A 19,352-nucleotide genomic window follows, 5' to 3' on the forward strand; every position below is an offset into this window, starting at 1 on the left:
CAATAGAAATAGAAGTCTCATTCAGAGTAACTCCAAAGTGCATGGAATATTTGACAATTAATCTCCCAGAGCATGATGGGCAATACCTGTGAAGATACAATTGCCAAATGTTCCTCAAAGAAATAAAAGAACTTTCATAATTGCAGTGATAATCAATGCTCAAGGCCATGCTGTGCCAATATAGTAAAATAACAATGCTACCCAAGTTAATTTATAGATTTTATACTATGACAAACTATCAAAGATTTATGGACCTAGAGAAAATAGTAACAAAATTCTTTTGGAGGAGCAAAATAATGTAGACTATCAAGGGAAATAATGGAAAAAAAGAAATGAAATGGAAAGAATCAGAAATAATTGAAATGAACCCAATGTTCAATAAACCCCAAACCATAAATTATCTAGGTAAAAAATTCCTATTTGACACAAATGACTGGGAAAACTGGAAGGCAGTTTGACTTCAAATACTATAATAATTCAAAATGTATATATTATTAATATTGAACATAAAACCATAAAAAATGAGAAGAAAGATCATTTAGCTTTCACAATTATGGCTAGATAGTGAATTCTTAAATGAGAAAAGTGGAGTTAGTTATATAGGTCTGCTGTCAATGAAGGGCAATCTTAGAATACAGTGTTCTTAAGAGGCAAAAGATACATACGTATAAGTTTACAACCAAGAAAAATTTATTTTGCTAAACTGAGCATAACACTCCAGGGGAAGGGTCCAGTTTCAGCTTCTAAACCAATGTGAAACCTACAGAGGAAAACCAGGGCAGAAATCCCATACCAAAGGGCAGCCTGCAGTTCTGTCATTGTGAACCAGCTGACCTTCCCAGATGCCTAATTGTGGGTGAGTCTAGCTTCAGGCTACTATTGCTCAGGCTCAAACACAGGTCAGGAACTTGCAGAGCTCAGATTTGGAAAAAGCCTTTAGCTTTTAGACTTTGAGCTAGATAGGACCACTTTTGAACACTGAAAACTTACAGATCTCCCAGCATCTCCTTGAGACTTAGAGTAATATAACATTCAGCCCAGTATAACACCCCAAGAAAACAGTGACAAGACCAACTCAGAGCTTTTCTTCCTAAGTGCTCTAGTCCTAACATCAAGTCTAAAGTCAGGAAGTAGTCTGGAAGAATGAACAAACCACTATAAATAACTATTATACTAACAGGAACATTTGAGAAATAAATCCTGGGGGGGGGGGGGGGGGAGGGAAGCCTCTAAAATATTTACAAGCAAAACTTAAACAAAAATCTGTTACATCCTGAATTCAATTAGATTTTCTAAAATAGTTGAAATGAGAGTTTAAAAAGAGTTTATAAATCAGCCAGTCAGTTTTCAAAATTTATAAAATGCTTACTATGTGCCAGGCCTTATGCTAAGAATTGGGGATATCTTAATACATTTCCTGACCGAAAGACAAGTAAACATATCTATACAAACAAGCTATATATAGGATAAATAGAAGTAGAAGAGAGAGGATGATATAATGAATATAAATGAAATGAGAACACCTGAGGGGGAAAAATGGAAAAGAAATGTTAAATATGAAAGAAAGAATTGCAAAGAGAATTAGCTTAACACAGGAGGTACTAAAACTCACCTAAGCAACAAATTCCCAGAAAATTAGACTGGATCAAATAAAAGCAAGGGACTCTATGGAACAATAAGACATAATAAAATAAAGTCCAAAAAGTAAATAGAAGAAAATATACAGGCATTCTATAGCAAATGCACCTAACCTAGAAAACAGATTGAGGGAAAAAACACCTAAGAATTGTTTAGTCACTAAAGTCATGTTTGACTCTTCATGACTGCATTCACTTTTACTGGCAAAGACATCATTTCCTTCCACAGCTCATTTTGCAGATGAGGAATTGAGGCAAACAGGGTTAAGTGACTTGCTTAAAATCATATAGCTGGGTTCAGATTTGAATTCATGGAGATGAGTCTCCTTGACCTCAAATCTGGTACTCTTTTCACTATGCCTTACCTGCCCCTAAGAATCTTTAGTTGCCATGAACAACCCCTCCTCCCAAGATCTAGACATCAAATTTCAAGAAATCTTAGAAGAAAACTGCCCAGAGCCCTTAGAGCATAAAGTAAAAATAGAAAAAAGTCCCTGCCCATCTCCTGAAAGATGCCCCCAAATGGACATTCCCAGGAATATCATGGTCAAGATTCAAAGTTTCCAAATCAAAGAAAAAATTAGTGCAAACAACCAGAAAAAAAAAATCAACTATGGCCCCCCAATCTATCACATCATTTTGCCACAGCCACTAAAAAGGAGCAGAGAACTTAGAATATGATATGAGAAGGCAAATAACTTACATAGCAATTCTAAGTCTAATACTACAGAAAGAAAAATGATAATTTCCGAGCATTTCTGATTAAAAGATAAGAGCACTAGAAATTCAACACACGGTAAAGAGAAACAAACAAACAAAATAAATAAGTGGTGGTAAAAGATTAAAGGATAAACTACTTACATTCATATGTTGGGAGATGATACAGAAGTCTCCTCTAAACTATATCATCAACAGGAGTTTTAGAGGGAATCCAGGACCTGGGAGTGGTTCTGAATGTCTTGATGATCTTAAGAGAAAAATAGAAAAAGAAAGAAGAATGTTTGTTGTAGGAGGAGGGAAGGGAAAGTTAGGGAAAATTTTTTTACATAATCAAGGTAGGAAAGTAGACATCTATACAAACAAGGAAGTAGAGGAAAGCAACTGATACTTGAATTGCTTTACTTTTTTTACATTTTTTTTTTTTTACTTTTACTTTTATTTGCACTGGTCAACGGAGAAATGTATAAACATGAATACTATTGTGTATAGAAATACATTTTACTCAGCAAGGAAATTGAAAGGAAAGTAGAGAATGGTGGATTAGAAAAAAGGTAGTGAAAGGAGGGTTTAGTTCTAAGCAAAACAAACTAAGGAGTTATAAAAAATATTTATAACTTTTTTTGATGTGGCAAAGAAGACTACTTGTAAATGGGGAAAGGCTAAACTAATTATGGCATATACATGTGATAGAATACTATTGTGGTGTAAGAAACAAAGGGAATCATTTCAAAGTAACCTGAGAACTGATAACAGAGTCAAGTGAATAGAACCAATAGGACAATTTATACTGTGAGATTAATATGGTAAAGGCAAATAGCTTTGAAAGATTTTATAGCTCTCTTCAGCATAATGACCAACCACAATCCCAGAGAACTAATGATCAAACAGACCTCCCACTCTGGATAGAAAGATAAAGGACTCAGAATGCAAAGAGCCACTTTTTGGGGGTATGGGGGAAAACGCGGACAATGAAGAAATTTGTTTTTGTCTATTCAGGTTTATAGCAGGGATTTTGTTTTTGTTTTTTTCATTCTCAGGGGTATGAGGTCAGAGGAGGTGGATTTTTGCTGAGTAAAAAAAATAAAACATTAATTTTTAAAAAATAAGAAAGAAGGGGCAACTAGTTGCTGTAGTGGATAGAGCACCAGCCCTGAACTCAGGAGGACCTGAGTTCAAATTTGGCCTCAGACACTTAATACTTCCTGACTGTGTGACCCTGGGCAAGTCACCTAACCCCAATTGCCTCAACAAAATAAATAAATAAATAAATGAAAATAAGAAAGAAAAGAACATCAGCAAAACATTTAAAAAGTTTAATGCTGAGAAGCACATACAAGGAAGCACAGACAAGCAGGATAGCCTTGAATGTAATTCTTGGGAATCATTTATATATATGTATGTATGTATTTTTTTAAAGAAAATAAGTCATATGAATGAGAATTTCACAATTTCATATTCATTCTTTTTTATGTGTTCTGTTATATATGACAATCTTTTTATATTTTAGTTCAGAATAAAAAATATTTTTTAAATACTATAAAAATTTAGGAATGATGAGAACAGAAAAAAACCAGTGGACTTAGATAATTAGGAGATGATATAAAATTTTATAGAAGTTTCAATTGATTATTAAAATCAGAAGCCAGATATTAAGACATGTTAGAGAAGAGTTAAAAAAAATGAAAGTAATGTGTATAGATGATTATTTATAAATGTGTGGCAGTAAAAGAAGACATGATGGGTGAAGGAAAAGGCAATGTTGAATAAAAGTTTTTTAAGGACTTGGGAAAAGTGTGGATGTGTTTGTAGGTTGTAGGGTATGAGCCATTTCTCCCCATACCTGTTGGGAAAGAGTCTTTTTGCTGGCCTGAGTTTTCTGTCCTTTCTGTTTCACTACACAAGGCAGTGAATGAATAGCATGCCCGTAGACTTGCGGGGATATTATTCAAATTTTGAATGCTACCTTTCAAATTTTTAAAGCTTGTGTCTATATTTTCTCATTTCTTTTTTCTTTCTTTCTTTTTTTTTTTTCTTGGCAAGGCAATTGAGTCCCAGGTCACATAGCTAGGAAGTATTAAATATCTGAGGTTGGATTTGAACTCAGGTCCTCATGCCAGGGCCAGTGCTCTATATCCTCTGTGCTGTTTTTTAAATTGGATGCACCTTCTCCCTTCAGAATGTTGTTATTGATAGATACATCATCGCTTTCTGTAGTGAGTTTCTGTACCATTCTCTGTTCATTGCTTAGGAAGAGATCTGGTATATATCATTATAAACAGACTGTTAAAGGTAGGAGGGAATACACATAGATATCTGTTATACCCCACTTACTTTACAGATGAAGATATGGAAAGAGAGACCCAAAGTGATGGAATGACTCTCTCCTTGGCTACATAGCTAAATTAGTAGCATAGGCAGAACTAGAATGCAGATCTCCTGATTTCTAGAGCCATTTTTTCCCTACTATTACATGTTTCCTTCCCTTTGCAGGTTCTAGGACTATTTGCTCTGTAGAGTTGACCATTTTTCTATCCCAAGATTTTACTTCCCTGTTTCTTCATCTCAGTCATTCTCTCTGTGATTAATTAAAATGCCTCATAATTGCCACCTGCCCCAGTCTTTTGGATTTCCCAATTCATTTTTATATTTTAAATGCAGTTATATTATTCTGGTTAGGTATGGCCTGGTTAGGTAGGGGGCTATGCATGTTTTGGACCAAACTTGTTATTTTATTCATATAGACAGTTTCCAAAGTGAAAATTCCCTATACCGCTGCAGATTGGCTTCTGATCTGTGTGATTTGCCCTGCGTCTCACTAAGCTACTATGTGTTAGAGTTAATACTGAAACTCAGGCCTTCCTAACTCCTAGATCAGCTTTCTATTCTCTGCATCAAGTTGCTTCTTGCTAAATATATTTAGATCCTTTAAAATAAATAAATAAATAGCTTTTATCTGCACTACTTTTTTACACACTTTTTTTGAGTGTTTCTTTGCAGTAAGCAGACTGGTCTTGGGATCTGAAGTTATCTCAGCAAACTGCAAGCTTTGGCATTCCTTACAAATATGGAAAAGCTTTGAGTATGGGCTTTGTGATAATATGTCTGATGATGATCTCTTACCAAGTTGGCGCAATTCTGATATCCATGAGATGATAAAATTTTCAGCCATCCCATCTCAATTAAGTCATAGTAGACAGCAGAGTTATGATCTGCACCAGTGGAAGGAGTACCCGCATCAACAACATAATGAATTCTAATATGTCTGCTTTTGTCATTGGTATGTAAGCATTTACATATTCAGGCTCACCACTTCTTAAACATTACAGGTGCTGATTAGATGGATCAACCTTTTTGTCACCATAAAGATACCATGAGCAGGCCTTAGATTTCCTCTCTGGGCTTGTGAAATTTTTTTTTTTCCAGTTTTCTGTACTTAGCTGCATTACTTCAGTTTATCGTTTTAAAATTCCTCTGTAGCCCTTCAGATTCTAAGCTTTTCTGCCTGGTGCTATTTTATTCAGGTGAAGCTGATCCTAATTTCCAGCACAACTCTTTTCCTGGGGGGTGGGGAGAGGGGAAAGAGCATTTCTCTTTATGTAACACTACATGGTATATCACATAATTGTGTGGCATTTCTATGATACCTGTGTTTCCCCGATAATAAGGCACTATCTTATTATTTTTTTTGGACAGAAAAACACCAGAGGGCTTATTTTCAGGGGAGGGCTTATTTTAATGAACATTGACAGCAATTTTAATAAACAGGTAAATGTGAACAAAAAAAAGTACCTTTATTCAATAATGATCATGTCATCTTCTTCAACCACATCATCATAAGTGTCCATACCCTGAATTCCATCCTGGATGTCTTGCGCCTCTATTTCCTTCAGAAGAAGTGGCCCCAATCTGTCATGTCCAGCAATATAGCTCTCTTTAAATGAACATGTCTTGTCTAGGTAACCTGCTTGTAATGCCTTGGCGACACAGCTGTCAGTAATTTTATCCCATGACTTCTTCACCCAAGTCACGACTTCTTGCAGACAGGGCTTCACAAAGTTTCCACGCTGATTTCTTTCCATTCTATTTTCAATGTAGTCATTGACTTCCATGTGCAAATGGTCCTTGAATGGCTTGTTTATTGCAATATCAAGGGTTTGGAGATAGGCAGTCATTCCTGCAGGAATCATTACTTGATCTATTCTTCTCTCTGCAAGGAAGTTCTTCATTTCTTTAGCGCGGTGAGTGCTGGCTGAGTTCTTCTTTTATCCTCCATGATGCCCCCTGAGTTCTTCTTTTATCCTCCATCATGCCCCCTCACTCCCGCTTACATACCGGGTTTTTATGTTGTCCTGCCTCAGCTTTCCTCCGCGGCACTGCTCTCAATGGCGCCAGCAAGCAAATCACTGGGGAAGAACAGGATGACGCGCTCACTGCTGCAGCTCTGATTGGATGCAGCTCGGAGCGCGGCGTGTGTTTCATTGGTGGGGAGGAGGGAGAAAGGGGGACGGTGCATACAGAGGGTACCATAATGTAGCGTGTGGCGTAGGGGATCACCTTCACTACAGTAGCAATCTCAATAGGGCTTATTTTCGGGTGAAGACTTATTTTAGAGGAATCTTACACAGTAAGGGGGGGGGGGCTTATTTTCGGGATAGGTCTTATTATCGGGGAAACATGGTAATTGTGGTAGATTCAGAACATCCAGAGAAACAGGCATTTTCTGGATAACTAAAGATTAATCCTTAACACTAAAATTTTATTTTACCCTTTTTGAGGGCCATTTTTCAAAAATATGATGTATGTTCTAGGCTTTTTAAAAATAATATATATAACACAAGCTAATCTTTTCTTGTTGACAAAAAGTCATTAGATTTGGTTCAGTACTATTTTATACTATAAAAACAGTGGGTTGAAACTGTAGTGAACCTGGATCTTCCAGTTGGTCTTTTCTACAATGAATTACAAATATGAATTGGTTCTCTTTTGTGTCTTTTCCTTCTTTCTTGTAAAAGTTCTTACCCTGACTTCCTGACTTTGGACTTGATGTTAGTTCTGAGCCATGTGGGACTTCTGGAAAGGAGTCTGAGCTGACCCTGTGCTTAGGGTATTGAATGTCATGTTATTCCAGTATCTCAGTAACAGATTAGGGACTTGTAAGCATGCTCTCAGAGTAGTCTGACCCAGGGCAAAGTCTGGTCATTGATCCCCTTCTCTGAGCTCTATACATTTTTGGCCTAGGTTTGCATCTGAGGAGGGATAGCATGCTGCTGGTCCGTTCCTATCAGCCCCTTGGAAAGCTCTCTTGATTCAAAAAGACAAAATTGCAGACTTCCTTTTGGATTTCAGTCCCCGCCCAAGTTATTCCTCCATAAACTAGGCTTAGATGATAGAAGTGAGACCCAGCTGCCTGCCTTCTTTTTTTGGAACACCACCCTTTGAATGGATCCTCTTCTTTATCTGCCCTGGACCTGTGACCCAAGGCTGGGTTTGGGGTGACAAAGCTGCCAGTTGGCACCTGTCTGTTGTAACACCTTGGTATGGGTCTGTGATGCCCTGGCAGGGATTGGAGCCCTCTTTATACTGGAGCACAGTTTCTCTCTGGGCATGAGAGTGCTAGAGAGTTTCAAGCATAGCAAGCTTCCAGCCGATTGCATTTCAGTCATTTCAATTATGTTCCATTCTCTGTGACCCCATGTGGAGTTTTCTTGGCAAAGGTACTGGAGTAGTTGCTCTGCCCTTGTCCAGCTCATTTTACAGATAAGGAAACTGAGGTGACCAAGGTTAAGACAGATATTCCTGTCTATCTCCTTATGCTGAGCTAGGTTGGACAGATGATCTGTTTTGACTTTTCCTGCATTTCCCCATCAGGATTTGGTTTGGTGTGTTTTCTAGGTCTACTTAGAGGAGACTTTGAGAAGAGAGTTCCCTACATTGCTTCTTATCATCACCATCTTGGCCTAACCTCTTAGCTATTTCATATAACAATGTTAAAGTGGATATAAAGCGATTTTATCCAGTCATCAAGATAGCAACTAGCAGAGCTCAGATTGGAACCTGGGGCTTTTGGGTCCTTGTCTGGGATTCTTATTTTAGGGTTCATCAGAATTCCTGATATTTAGAGATGATTAAGACATAATAACTTGAGCTATGTATGATGTGTGAATTATCTGATTTGAAGATTGTCGGTGGTAAAGCCATGTTTTGCAAACAATCTGATTTGTGGATTATCTGTGATGAATATGTAATCCATGATTCATTTCCTCAAAAGCTTCTTGCTTATAAATGTAAACTTAAAATGAATTATCTTTAACATTTGCTTCAACATGCCTTTGCTACCTTCACTCAGGAGCCTAGAGTTCTTTCTTAAAGCTACAACTTGGTACCATAACCTCCACATACCTTCTTCTGTCATCCAAGACACATCATCACCTCAGTTTAGGCATTTTTATAGACTTTCCCCAGGTCTTGGAATGCTCTCCATTTCCATCTCCATCTCCTGGCTTCCTTGGCTTCCTTCAAGGGTTAAAATTGCAGCTTCTGCAGATGCCTTTCCCAATTCCCTTCCATAGTGCCTCTCCTCTAAGATTTTCTCCAATTTATTCTGAGATACATCTGTTTGTGTATGTGTGTACAGTGTATGTGTGTATATGTATATTGTTTACATAGTTGTTTGCATTTTGTCTCTCATTATACTGTGAATTTCTTAAGGGCAGTATTGTTTTTATTTTTCTTTGTATCTCTACTGCTTAGTCCAGTGCTCACCACATAGTAGGTACTTAATAAATACATCTTGACTTGTCTTCTGTTATAATTGTCTACATCAACACATTTCTCAATTCATTTTTGAGAGCAATAAAAACTTTATTAGTTATGTGGATATGTGAAGTTACAAACTAAATATGATAATACTTAGAAGTTTCTCTGATTCAATTTCCTTGATTTTCAGAGCATCCTGACAAGTTATCCTGTTCTATTACCCATCATATTTAAGTTTAAGATAGTCCCAGCCTGGTTTCAGGAAGAACTCTTATTTTCTTTTTCTGGTTCCATATTGCTTCTATTGTGACTGTGCTTGTAAAGTTAGGCTTTTGATTAAATTTGAAAATTCTTCTCTTTAGTTGCCTTGTATCTCCCACCTTTTCTGAGGATCTTCTTGTATCATTTGCCAAAACTCAGAGCTGTTGGGTCTCTGTTAGAAGAGTCAGAGAGGATTTGCTTTTTTATTTAATTTAGCAATCTTTAACAATTAAGGTTTAGGCGTGTAATATGAGGTAGTTTTAGGACATCAGTATTCAAATTGGAGTGAAATAATGATAAAAATCATCTAATATTGTTTTTTGCCAGTTAAGAGAAATTGAAGAGAAATTTTCATTTCTAATGTAAGCTTTTTACTTCCAGAGATTGGAGCCATTGGTGACACTTTAAATACAGTTGGTTCTTGGTGACACCCCTGCAGCCTGCCTTTCTAACTTGTCTTTAGTTCTTGAGCTCTTCAGAACAAAGCATCTTAAAACAGCAAAACTTATAACAGGATTTTAAAGCCGACACTTTAAGTGATTTTATCACACCCCCAACCTTTCCAGCTGTTCTCTCCCCCAGGCATTGCTTCCTTTGTAAAACCCAAAATGTCTGAGCTTTTTCTGAAAAAGAATTCCAGGCCCTGTGTGCCTGCCACAACCTAGAATAGATGGCAGAGCCTCGTGGCTATCCTCTCTGTTTCTTTTTGGTTTCTGATTATTTTTCTACGCATTAGTTCACATGTTCCCAAGTTGCTTCTTCAAATTTGTCATTTCTTACAGCATAGTAATGTTCTGTTACCTTTATAACCACAATAATATACAAGAAAACAACATGGAAAAATTTAAATGTTCTGAAGGGCCAGATTTGAGTAAGCAGGATAGAGAAGGGATGTGTTTAACCAGTATATCACATATTTATTAAACTCTTAATGTACTGGGCTAAACATCTAGTGGTGGTTATAAGAGAATATAAAACCTGAGCCTTTTTGGTCTTGATTTCTTCATTTTTGTCATTGCCTTCAAAGAGCTTACATTTATGATGAGACACCCCCCCCAATAAGATATTATTATAAGATACTCTATGATAAGTTCTGTATGAGTGGAATATTGTAGATACTTGAGCAGTTGAGTTGGGAAAGATCAGGGTGATTAGGGTGCTCAAGGAAGACTTTAAGGGGGAAAGAGGACTTGAGGTTTTATGATTTGCCTCTTTGGGGGAAGGAATAAATAGCTTTATTGAGCAGCACAGTGAGAGAAATAAAATAAGACAAGATTTATAAATGACTGGGATGAGAAGAACTTACCAAGAGATGACGGTCCATAATGCTACCTTGTTATTATATTCAAAGTGACTCCATTTCCCAGCAGGTAATGTGCTGAATGGAATAAACTGCAAAGTCGGTTGGGAAATGTACTTTCTATATCCCACAAAGTTCTCATTATCATAAGACTACCATGCCCAGACCAATTTCCATAGTAATGCCCATGTTCTCTTTATCGCCCTTTCCCATCCATATTATAAAAGAAATTGTTTTAATCACATTTTCCAGATCGTAAAATGATCTTCAGGATTTAGCTCAAAGGAAGCTTCAACATTTAGCTTATCTTCCAAAAAAGGGGATTAAATCTAGGAGAGGGAAAAGTAGGCTTAGGCTAACAAAAATTTTTTCCTCACCTTCATCAACCAGTTTGGGCACACAGGAATGTGAGTATAGGCTGAAATTAAGGTTGCAGTCTAAGTCTCCCCCAGCATGATAGGGCAAGAGCATCCAAGATTTGACAGGAAAGCTAAAATAGTGTGACTTGGGGTGGGAAAGAGGGATTTAGTCATAGAACTAGAGGAGAAGAAGAAAGAAAGAATTTTGCCATACTGTAACATTTATGTATTTTCTTTTTGTGTAGTTGTTATTTTTCAGTGATTTCTGACTCTTCAGGATGACCCCTTTTCTTGATAGAGATACTATGAATGATTTGCTCTTTTCTTCTCCAGCTCATTTTACAGATGAGGAGGCTGAGGCAGACAGGATTAAGTAACTTGTTCAGAGTAAAACAACTAGTAAGTGTCGGAGGGCAGATTTGTCTTCAATTCTTCTTGACCACAGATCTGGGCGCTTTATCCCCTGTGCTGTTCATTTTTAAAATTAGCATTCTTTATTTTCTATCTCAGCATTTCCTCCATCCCTCCATCTAACTGCACTATCTTATGGGCCAAACAGTTTACAGAAGGTATGGGGGATGGGATAGAAAGCTAGATATCCTGGGTGCTATCTGGCCCCCAAAGCAGAATGCAGAAGGTTCCTCAGGAAACCTCCTATGGATAAAGAGGAGTACTTAGATGGGTTGATGGAGAATAGATAGGGTCGCCTAGATATTGGGGAAAGCCTGTAGATCTCTCCCCACCAAAAGGACATTTACGGCTGGTCTTTCTTAAGATTCCACTTGTATCGCTATGCATTGCCTCCACAGGAGCTAGAGTTCTCCCACACCAGCCCCCACAAAGAGTACTTGAGCTGAGCCTTTAAGGAGAGAGAACTAGAAAGTCAGGAGAACAAAGGGGCTGATGAACCAGGGATGAACCAGAATGATCAAAAGCCAGCAGATGGGAAAAAAGATTGGGAGTTTAGCATTGGTCTAGATTGTGAAGGGCTCTCAGAGCCAGACAGAGGAGCTTAGATCAAATGCAGTAGGCAATTACGGAGCCATTATCGATCTTAGGCAGGAGAGTAGCATGATGAAAGCTGCATTTTAAGAGGATTATTCTAACGGTGCTATTAGGACCAGGGACAAGGAAGCCAGCAAGGAAATTGTTGGTGTCACTGAGACAAGAAAGCTGAGACCTTAAACTAGGGAAGTGTGAGTGAGAATAGAAAGGATGGAAAGAATGAGGAATATCCCAAGAAAGAATGAAGAATATTAACTGAATCAAGTGAAGAGGGAGTTTCAGAAACAGTTTACAGGTGCAGCCCAGAAAACTGGTCATATTGTTGACCAAGAAGGGTTAATCCAAGGAAAATATGGCTAAGGAGAAGATAATGGACTGTGGTTGTGCATATTTTATGATTTGGAGATGATGGTGGAGCATAAAGGTAGAGATACCTGGCAAGGAAGAGCTATGAATTACCTTCTTAGTGCCAGGTGCCCATTGGGCATTATGAAAGAAAAAAAGACTACAAGAGCAGTTTATGCTCTCTGATGTATCAATACTGCTACCCAGCAGAATCAAAGGTCTAGTTTGTGGTTAGTAAAGAACCAGATATAAGGTGGATGTCCGTGGATTGAGGACCTTTAGTAAACTGTGGTGTATCAATCTAATACATATTACATATTACATATTACTAATTACTAATACTAATTACATAGTCATTAGTGCCTGGGTAGCCATTTGGGGAGTGATCTTCAAAAAAGATAGTCGGTGTATTCCACCTAACCGGAAGTCATTGATAACCTAAAGTAACAGGAGAAACAGAATCTGGATGTAGGTGATTTGTTAGGGAGCTTGTGACAGAGTGGGGCAAGCATTGTAGGCCACAATCCCATGCCCTTTCTTACAGTTCTCTGCTTGAGACAGCTAGATAGCACAGTGGATAAAGCCCTGGGTCTGGAGTAGGAAGATTCCTAGCTGTGTGACCCTGGGCAAATCTGTTTGTCTCAGTTTCCTTATCAGCACCTACATCACAGGGTTGTGGTGAGGATCAAATGAAGTAATATTTGTAAAATACTTCGCACAGGACTTAACACATGGTAGGCACCATATAAATATATGCTTATTCTTTTCTTACCTTTCCTTCTCTTGGGTTTCTACAATATTATACTGTTCTCTTCAAGAGTTTTTCTCAGGAACTACTGAGAATATTCACCAAGGCCTGTCTCAGCCCATTCCAGTCTTTTCTTATTGCTCATCTTCTCATTCTTGTAGCTTTAGCTCTCACCTCCTTCATGTTCTACCCTTCTTCCTGATTTTTATTAAGCAGTCACACTCAGAGATAGCAGTTCTGTTCACTGCCTAGATTCAAAACCTTGAAATCATCTTTGATTTTTTTTTTTTTTTTGTACTTCATATCCACCACGCCCTGTCAGTTCTTCCAATATAGCACCTCTTATGTCTATTCCTTGTTTCCTAACTGGTCATTCTACCTTAAGTCTCTTACTGCTTCTGCCTTTGCTACATAATATTGTTAGATTAATCTTTATGTACAATATCATTTTGTGGCAATTCATTTAATATCTTGGAGCTTACATTTCTTATCTATAAAATGAGACAGTCTTGCCAGTTCTGTAATTCCTATATGATGTCACTCCTTCATTCAAAAATATTTCAATAGATCCTCATTGCCTGCATGATAAGGTCCAAACTCTTTAACCTTGCATGATTGATTCCCAGGTTACCTTTCCAAGCATTTCCCACACTATTTCCTTACTTGAACTTTTCAGACTGATTCCTCACATATCTTGCATTTCTCCATCTCAAGTGTTCTTTCCATTTGATCTTCCCCCTTTCCTACCTCAGTGATCTTTATTTGTCAAGGTCCAACCCAGGACCTTGGGTCCTCTAGGAAGGACCTCTATGAAGCCATCACATCTTTCTATCTTGCAGTGATCATATGTTCATATCATCCATTTATCCTTTAACCATGTGCTACCTTATATTTTTGCTTTGATTCCCCTAATAGATTATAAGTTGTCTGTGGGCAGGGACTCATACATTTCTTTTTATTGCTCATAGCCCTCAGTTTTGTGATTTGGCCACAGAAGATAATAAAAGTTTGTTATTATGTCTTTTATTGAAATGTTTTGTGTAACTTCACATGTGCCTTCTCAATGGGTAGTGAGGTAGGGAGGGAAGAAGGTAGAAAATCTGGAAGTTTTGAAAACTGTAGAGGGCTGGAACTCTGAAAAGGTGTACTTGAATCTAAGACAGCAGAGTACTTAAGGCTAATATACTTAGATGACATAGTGATATGATGGCTCTCCTCAAATTGGCGCCTACTGAATGTGTTGAAGTGAGATAATCCTAGGCAAGAATTGGAGGGCTGAGGGAGAAAGTCAGAGTTTCTCTGCCACAGCAGTTCACTTAGTAGGGAAGACTTCAGGCTCCAGACTTCAGAGTCCAAGATCCATCTTTGAGGAGCCACTTGTCAGCTTGCCTACCTTCTTCACTTTTCTTCCTAAAGACCAAGGACTCTGACTGATCCTGAGGCCTTCCAGAGAGCTAGAGCAGACATTACAGAAAACAAATGTTAAAAATTGTTTTACATGTAACTGGAAAAAACAAAATATTAAAATTTAAAAAAACTATAATTTTAAAAAGTTTGTTGTTATATGATTTATGTATTAGCTAATATTTATTTGTACCACCATCCCACCCATTCTCATTAGGAAAAAAAAAAAAAGGCTCTGATCTGTCCAAAGTGTTATGTGGAATTCAGGTAACCAATGGTTCTCAACATTTGTATTTTGCAGTGATTCAGAGAGTCGGAAATTGTGCAAGAAGATGAAAGTTGATCCAAGCACAAAGGACAAAAAAGTGGAATTACTTCACTATAAGTGAGTGTAAAGGGACATAGGGCGCTTATAACTTTTAAATAGCTATATGAAGCCCTCATAAGTACTATCAATGACCCCACTAAATTGATGTTATTTCAGATGGAGATTTTATGTTTTTAACTGACTATGCCTGATATAAAAAGGAAAACAGAATTGTAGCCCCTCCTGGTCGTTCTTTAAATCTCAACACTTTTTTTTTTCTTTCTCTGTTTGACAGGGATGGTGCATTTCACACTGAATATAATCGTGCTATGACATTTAAGGTAAACCAAATTCTTTGATTTTTCAGCAGGGGTAGGAGTCGGATTTACTATTAAGTGTTTGGCAATTTGTTTTTCTTTTTTTTGAAAAGAAGCAGAAAAATTTTTTTACAAATAGTTGTTTTGAATCATCATAAAGGGTTTTTTAAAAAAGCATTTCAGTAGAAAATCTTTTAAAAACCCATATATTTATATATAGATATGTGGGTATGGGAATGTACATATATGTGAGTCTGTATATATACGTATAATAAAATTAAAATGACAGAAAAATGGTCAATTTATCAGCAGTTATATAGTATATTAGTGACATTGTAGCACTGTTGTTATCTAATGGGTGGGAACTTTTCCCTGTGTCTTTGAAGGCCTCCTATGTGTCCTGTCCTCTTCTCCTATCCTAATGATAACAGTAACGAAATACTTCAGACTAATGATCTTGAGTGTAGGTACAAACTATGTACAGTTTGGGAGTTGCAGATATGTTGGCTCAGTTCCAACTTAGAAAATCAGTGTATCTAATCCCAACTCGTTCCCGTCCTTTTGTCTGGGTATTTCTGTTCAGTCCAATTCTGCTTCAGAACCTTCTGCCCATGCCTCATTTTTACCTCTTTTCCAAAAATCTGTATTTTTTTCTATTTGTAGTTTCTGCTTGTGACTGAGACTGAATTGCCAGGTCTCTTCTGAACTAAAGTTCTCTTTCTAATCTCCTCTTCCAACTGGCCCGAGCCTCAGAGGCTGACAAGAATCAGAAAATTCCCCATCCAAGACGTTCTGGTTATTTGTCCTAAATAAACCATGTGGCACATGATTACTTATTGCCTTTTTTACAGTTGTAGTGAGGACTGATGATTCACAAACTATATAAGCAATTCTGCATTAGGTTCTGAAATAATCAAATAACTGATTAGTTATGGAGAAATATGAACTTCTTTCTGGAGTTATATACTTTGTCTAGGAGTTAGAAAGATGGTGTTTGAGCTGCAACTTCTCAAAAGATAAGTATTCTGAGAGTGAGATGAGGAAGGATTACAAGTCAGTCATAAGGCATGTTTTGTGCAAAGACCCAGAAGCAAAAGATAGGGGAGTCCAGAGAAGAGCTAGTGATTCCATTTGATCACTTATAGTCAGAATGTGTGCAGGTAGGTCTCATGAAGTAAAGATGGAACTAGTTCTAGTCAGCTCTTAAGGAGTTGGTAGTTTATCCTAGATACAAAAGGAAACTACTGCAGGTATTTAAGCATGTGAAATAACACACTCAGACTCTGCTGTTTCAGGATGCATTAGAAAGAGGAAGTAAGTTAGAGCAAAGAGACCAATTAGCAACCATTACCATAATCTATGAGATGAATAATGAGTGTCTGAACTCTAGTTTATAAATAACACTGAAATAACTTAAGAAGCTAGATTTAATTCAACATATACCTGTGGTATGCTTTTATAAACTTTAAACACAAGGTCATAGAAAATGGAAAAGGACCTATATATATATATATATATAAATATTTATAGCAGCCGTTTTTGTGGTGGCAAAGAATTGGAAATTGAGGGGATACCCATTATTTGGGGAATGACTGAACAAGTTGTGGTATGAATGTAATGGAATACTACTATACTATAAGAAATGATGAGGGAGCTGGTTTCAGGAATACCCAAGAAGATCTAATATGCTGTGAGAAGAATGAATAGCAGTAATATTGTAATAATGATCATCTATAAAAATCTTAGCCACTCTGATCAATACAGTGATCCAAGATAATTCTGAAGGACTCATGATGAAAAGTGTTCTACATCTCCAGAAAGAGAACTAACAAACTCTTGAGAGTAAACTGAAGTATAATTTTTTTGACTTTCTTATTTTTCTTACTTTTTTTTGGTTATATGGCCAATATGGAAGTGTTTTACATTGTTTTACGTATATAATTAATATATTGCTTGCTGCCTTAGTGGGTGAGAGAGGAGTTGGAGGGAGAGAGAATTTGGAACTCAAAATCTTTTTTAAAAAATGTTAAAAATAAATAGTAAATTGAATAAAAAAGGTTTAATTTTAAACACAGAATTTAACCTGTTTTTTTATGATTTCTTCCCTATCTGGGGCCTTCCAAAGTGATTCACACTCAAGTATTGATACTGCATAATTTTCCTTCCAACTCTATTCAAACTAAAGTACAAATTATAATCTAGAACTAATCTAGTCTAATCTCCTCTTTTGCCAAGTTTTTCATGACTTTGTCTTGCCTTTTGAAATTGGGACTGGTTGTAAAGAAATATAGATCCATTCACCTTTTTGTTCATATCTGGGATGCATAATTTGCCATAATACCCCTCTTAGATTCCCTTTTTAGTTTTCAGAATTTTAATACAAAATAACTTAAGCACAGCTTTCAATAAATTATTTTTCTAAACCAGGTTATATCTTAAGTGAGGTTTTCATAAAGAATCTGGTTTTTCTTTTAAAAATATTACTATTTAAAACATTTTTAATTTAAAAGTTTGATATATTTTATCTTGGAAATAGATGCTTCACAATACTCACAGTCTCCATTACAAGGTACCATAGCCCTCCCCCAAAAGAGTTTGTTTACTGATTGTTAAAAAAGGAGAAATATAGCTTTTAGCTTTGACATTGCAATATAATACTCTATGTTGTGTCTGAGCAGGCTTATGTTGACATCAATTCACATTGTCAAAATCATTGTATAAATTGTTCTTTTGGTCCTGCTTGCTTCACTCAGTATTGCTTCACACAAGTGTTATCATGTTTTTCTGAATTCTTCATCCTGTCATTTCGTTCCTTTTCTATATACCAATTTGTTCAGTCATTCATCCATCACTGGATGTTTTTAGTTTCAACTTTTTGTTGTCGTGAATGTTTAAATGATTATTTTTTTGTCCATAAAGTCTTAGAATACATAGAAGTTAGTAACATCCTTAGGACATAGTGCTACTAGGGCAGAACTCTGTGTGTGTGTGAAAGAGAGAGAGAGAGAGAAAGAGAGAGATTTAGGCTGAAGTGGCTTGCCCAGAGTCACACAGCTAATAAGTATTAAGTGTTTGAAGTTAGATTCGAATGCAGGTCCTCCTTATTTCAGGGCTGGTGCTCTATCCACTCATAGGGCAGGACTTCTTAATTTTGTATCTATGAACTTGGTTTTTTAAAAAAAATATTTTGGTAACTGCATTTCAGGGTAATTGGTTTCCTTATGTATTTTATGTTTTTAAATTTTTTCCTGAAAAGATATATTATCTTTCATGTGTAATTAGAATTACACCTATTTGCCATATTATTTATATGGGTGATAAGCTCTTGGCACCTAACCTCTGTGTATAATACCAAAGCATCCTATTTTGTATTCCTAGTGTTTCCCAAGCCTTTCTCCCTTTTAGCTACCTCAGAGTCTAACTCTTAAGTGTAAATAATAGAGAAGCAAAAAAATAACAAAAACTGTACTCGGCAAAGTCGCATTGGTTCCTCCCCCAGTTATTTAGAACCAGCAAACATAGATTTGGATTTCAGTTCTGACACTGTCTTTTTGATCTTGGGAAAATCACTTAAGTGTCTTATTCCTCAGATAGAATGAGGATTTTAGTCTTCATGACCCCAGAGGTTCCTTCCAAGCTCTAATTCTGTGAACATATAATAATTGCTATAGCCTATAATGAGAGCACCTCAGCAATTATTGTTTTTCCTTTCTCCCCTTCTGAATGAACTTGCCTCACCCTTCCCAACCCTTACTGAGATACTTAAAAATCATTCAAGAATTAGCCTTGAAGCTCAAAATATTGTCTTTTTGTTTGTTTTTCAATTAAAAGAGACCTTTGTCCAGATTTGTTCTTTTCTCATAGCTGTGAGGCAAGGCTACATTGCCATCAAGTACTTACCTGAATACCCCTAAATGGCAGAAGTGAGAAAGGGGCCACTGGTGTCTTCGTGTGGCCCTAATTGAGGGAATTCTGGTCGATTTTTGGCTATGGGCACATAAGACATTTGGGAGGGCTCAGTCCAAGCCCTGCCTTTTCCTACCCCATGATAAAAGGTTTGGCAGCTGTCCAGGAAATAATCCCTTTGGCTGCTATGGAAAGAAAGGTTGGTTCTTCTTTTCTGATGCCAGAAGGTACTTCACAGCTTTTCTTCTTTTGACTGGATGAGAAAATTGAATGAATTAAGTCCTTCT

At 36.9% G+C, this 19,352-nt stretch overlaps 1 protein-coding gene across 1 annotated transcript in view; it reads left to right on the forward strand.

The window, feature by feature from the left end:
- Positions 1 to 19,352, forward strand: part of PDIA5 (protein disulfide isomerase family A member 5) — a 170,611-nt gene that overhangs the window by 68,330 nt on the left and 82,929 nt on the right. Inside the window, exons 4-5 of the mRNA XM_051985419.1 lie at positions 14,837 to 14,920; positions 15,138 to 15,183. Of these exons, the coding sequence (XP_051841379.1) occupies positions 14,837 to 14,920; positions 15,138 to 15,183 (130 nt within the window). The remainder of the gene's footprint in view (positions 1 to 14,836; positions 14,921 to 15,137; positions 15,184 to 19,352) is intronic.

The sequence above is a fragment of the Antechinus flavipes genome, chromosome 3, assembly GCF_016432865.1.
Source record: "Antechinus flavipes isolate AdamAnt ecotype Samford, QLD, Australia chromosome 3, AdamAnt_v2, whole genome shotgun sequence".
Classification (NCBI taxonomy): Eukaryota; Metazoa; Chordata; class Mammalia; order Dasyuromorphia; family Dasyuridae; genus Antechinus; species Antechinus flavipes.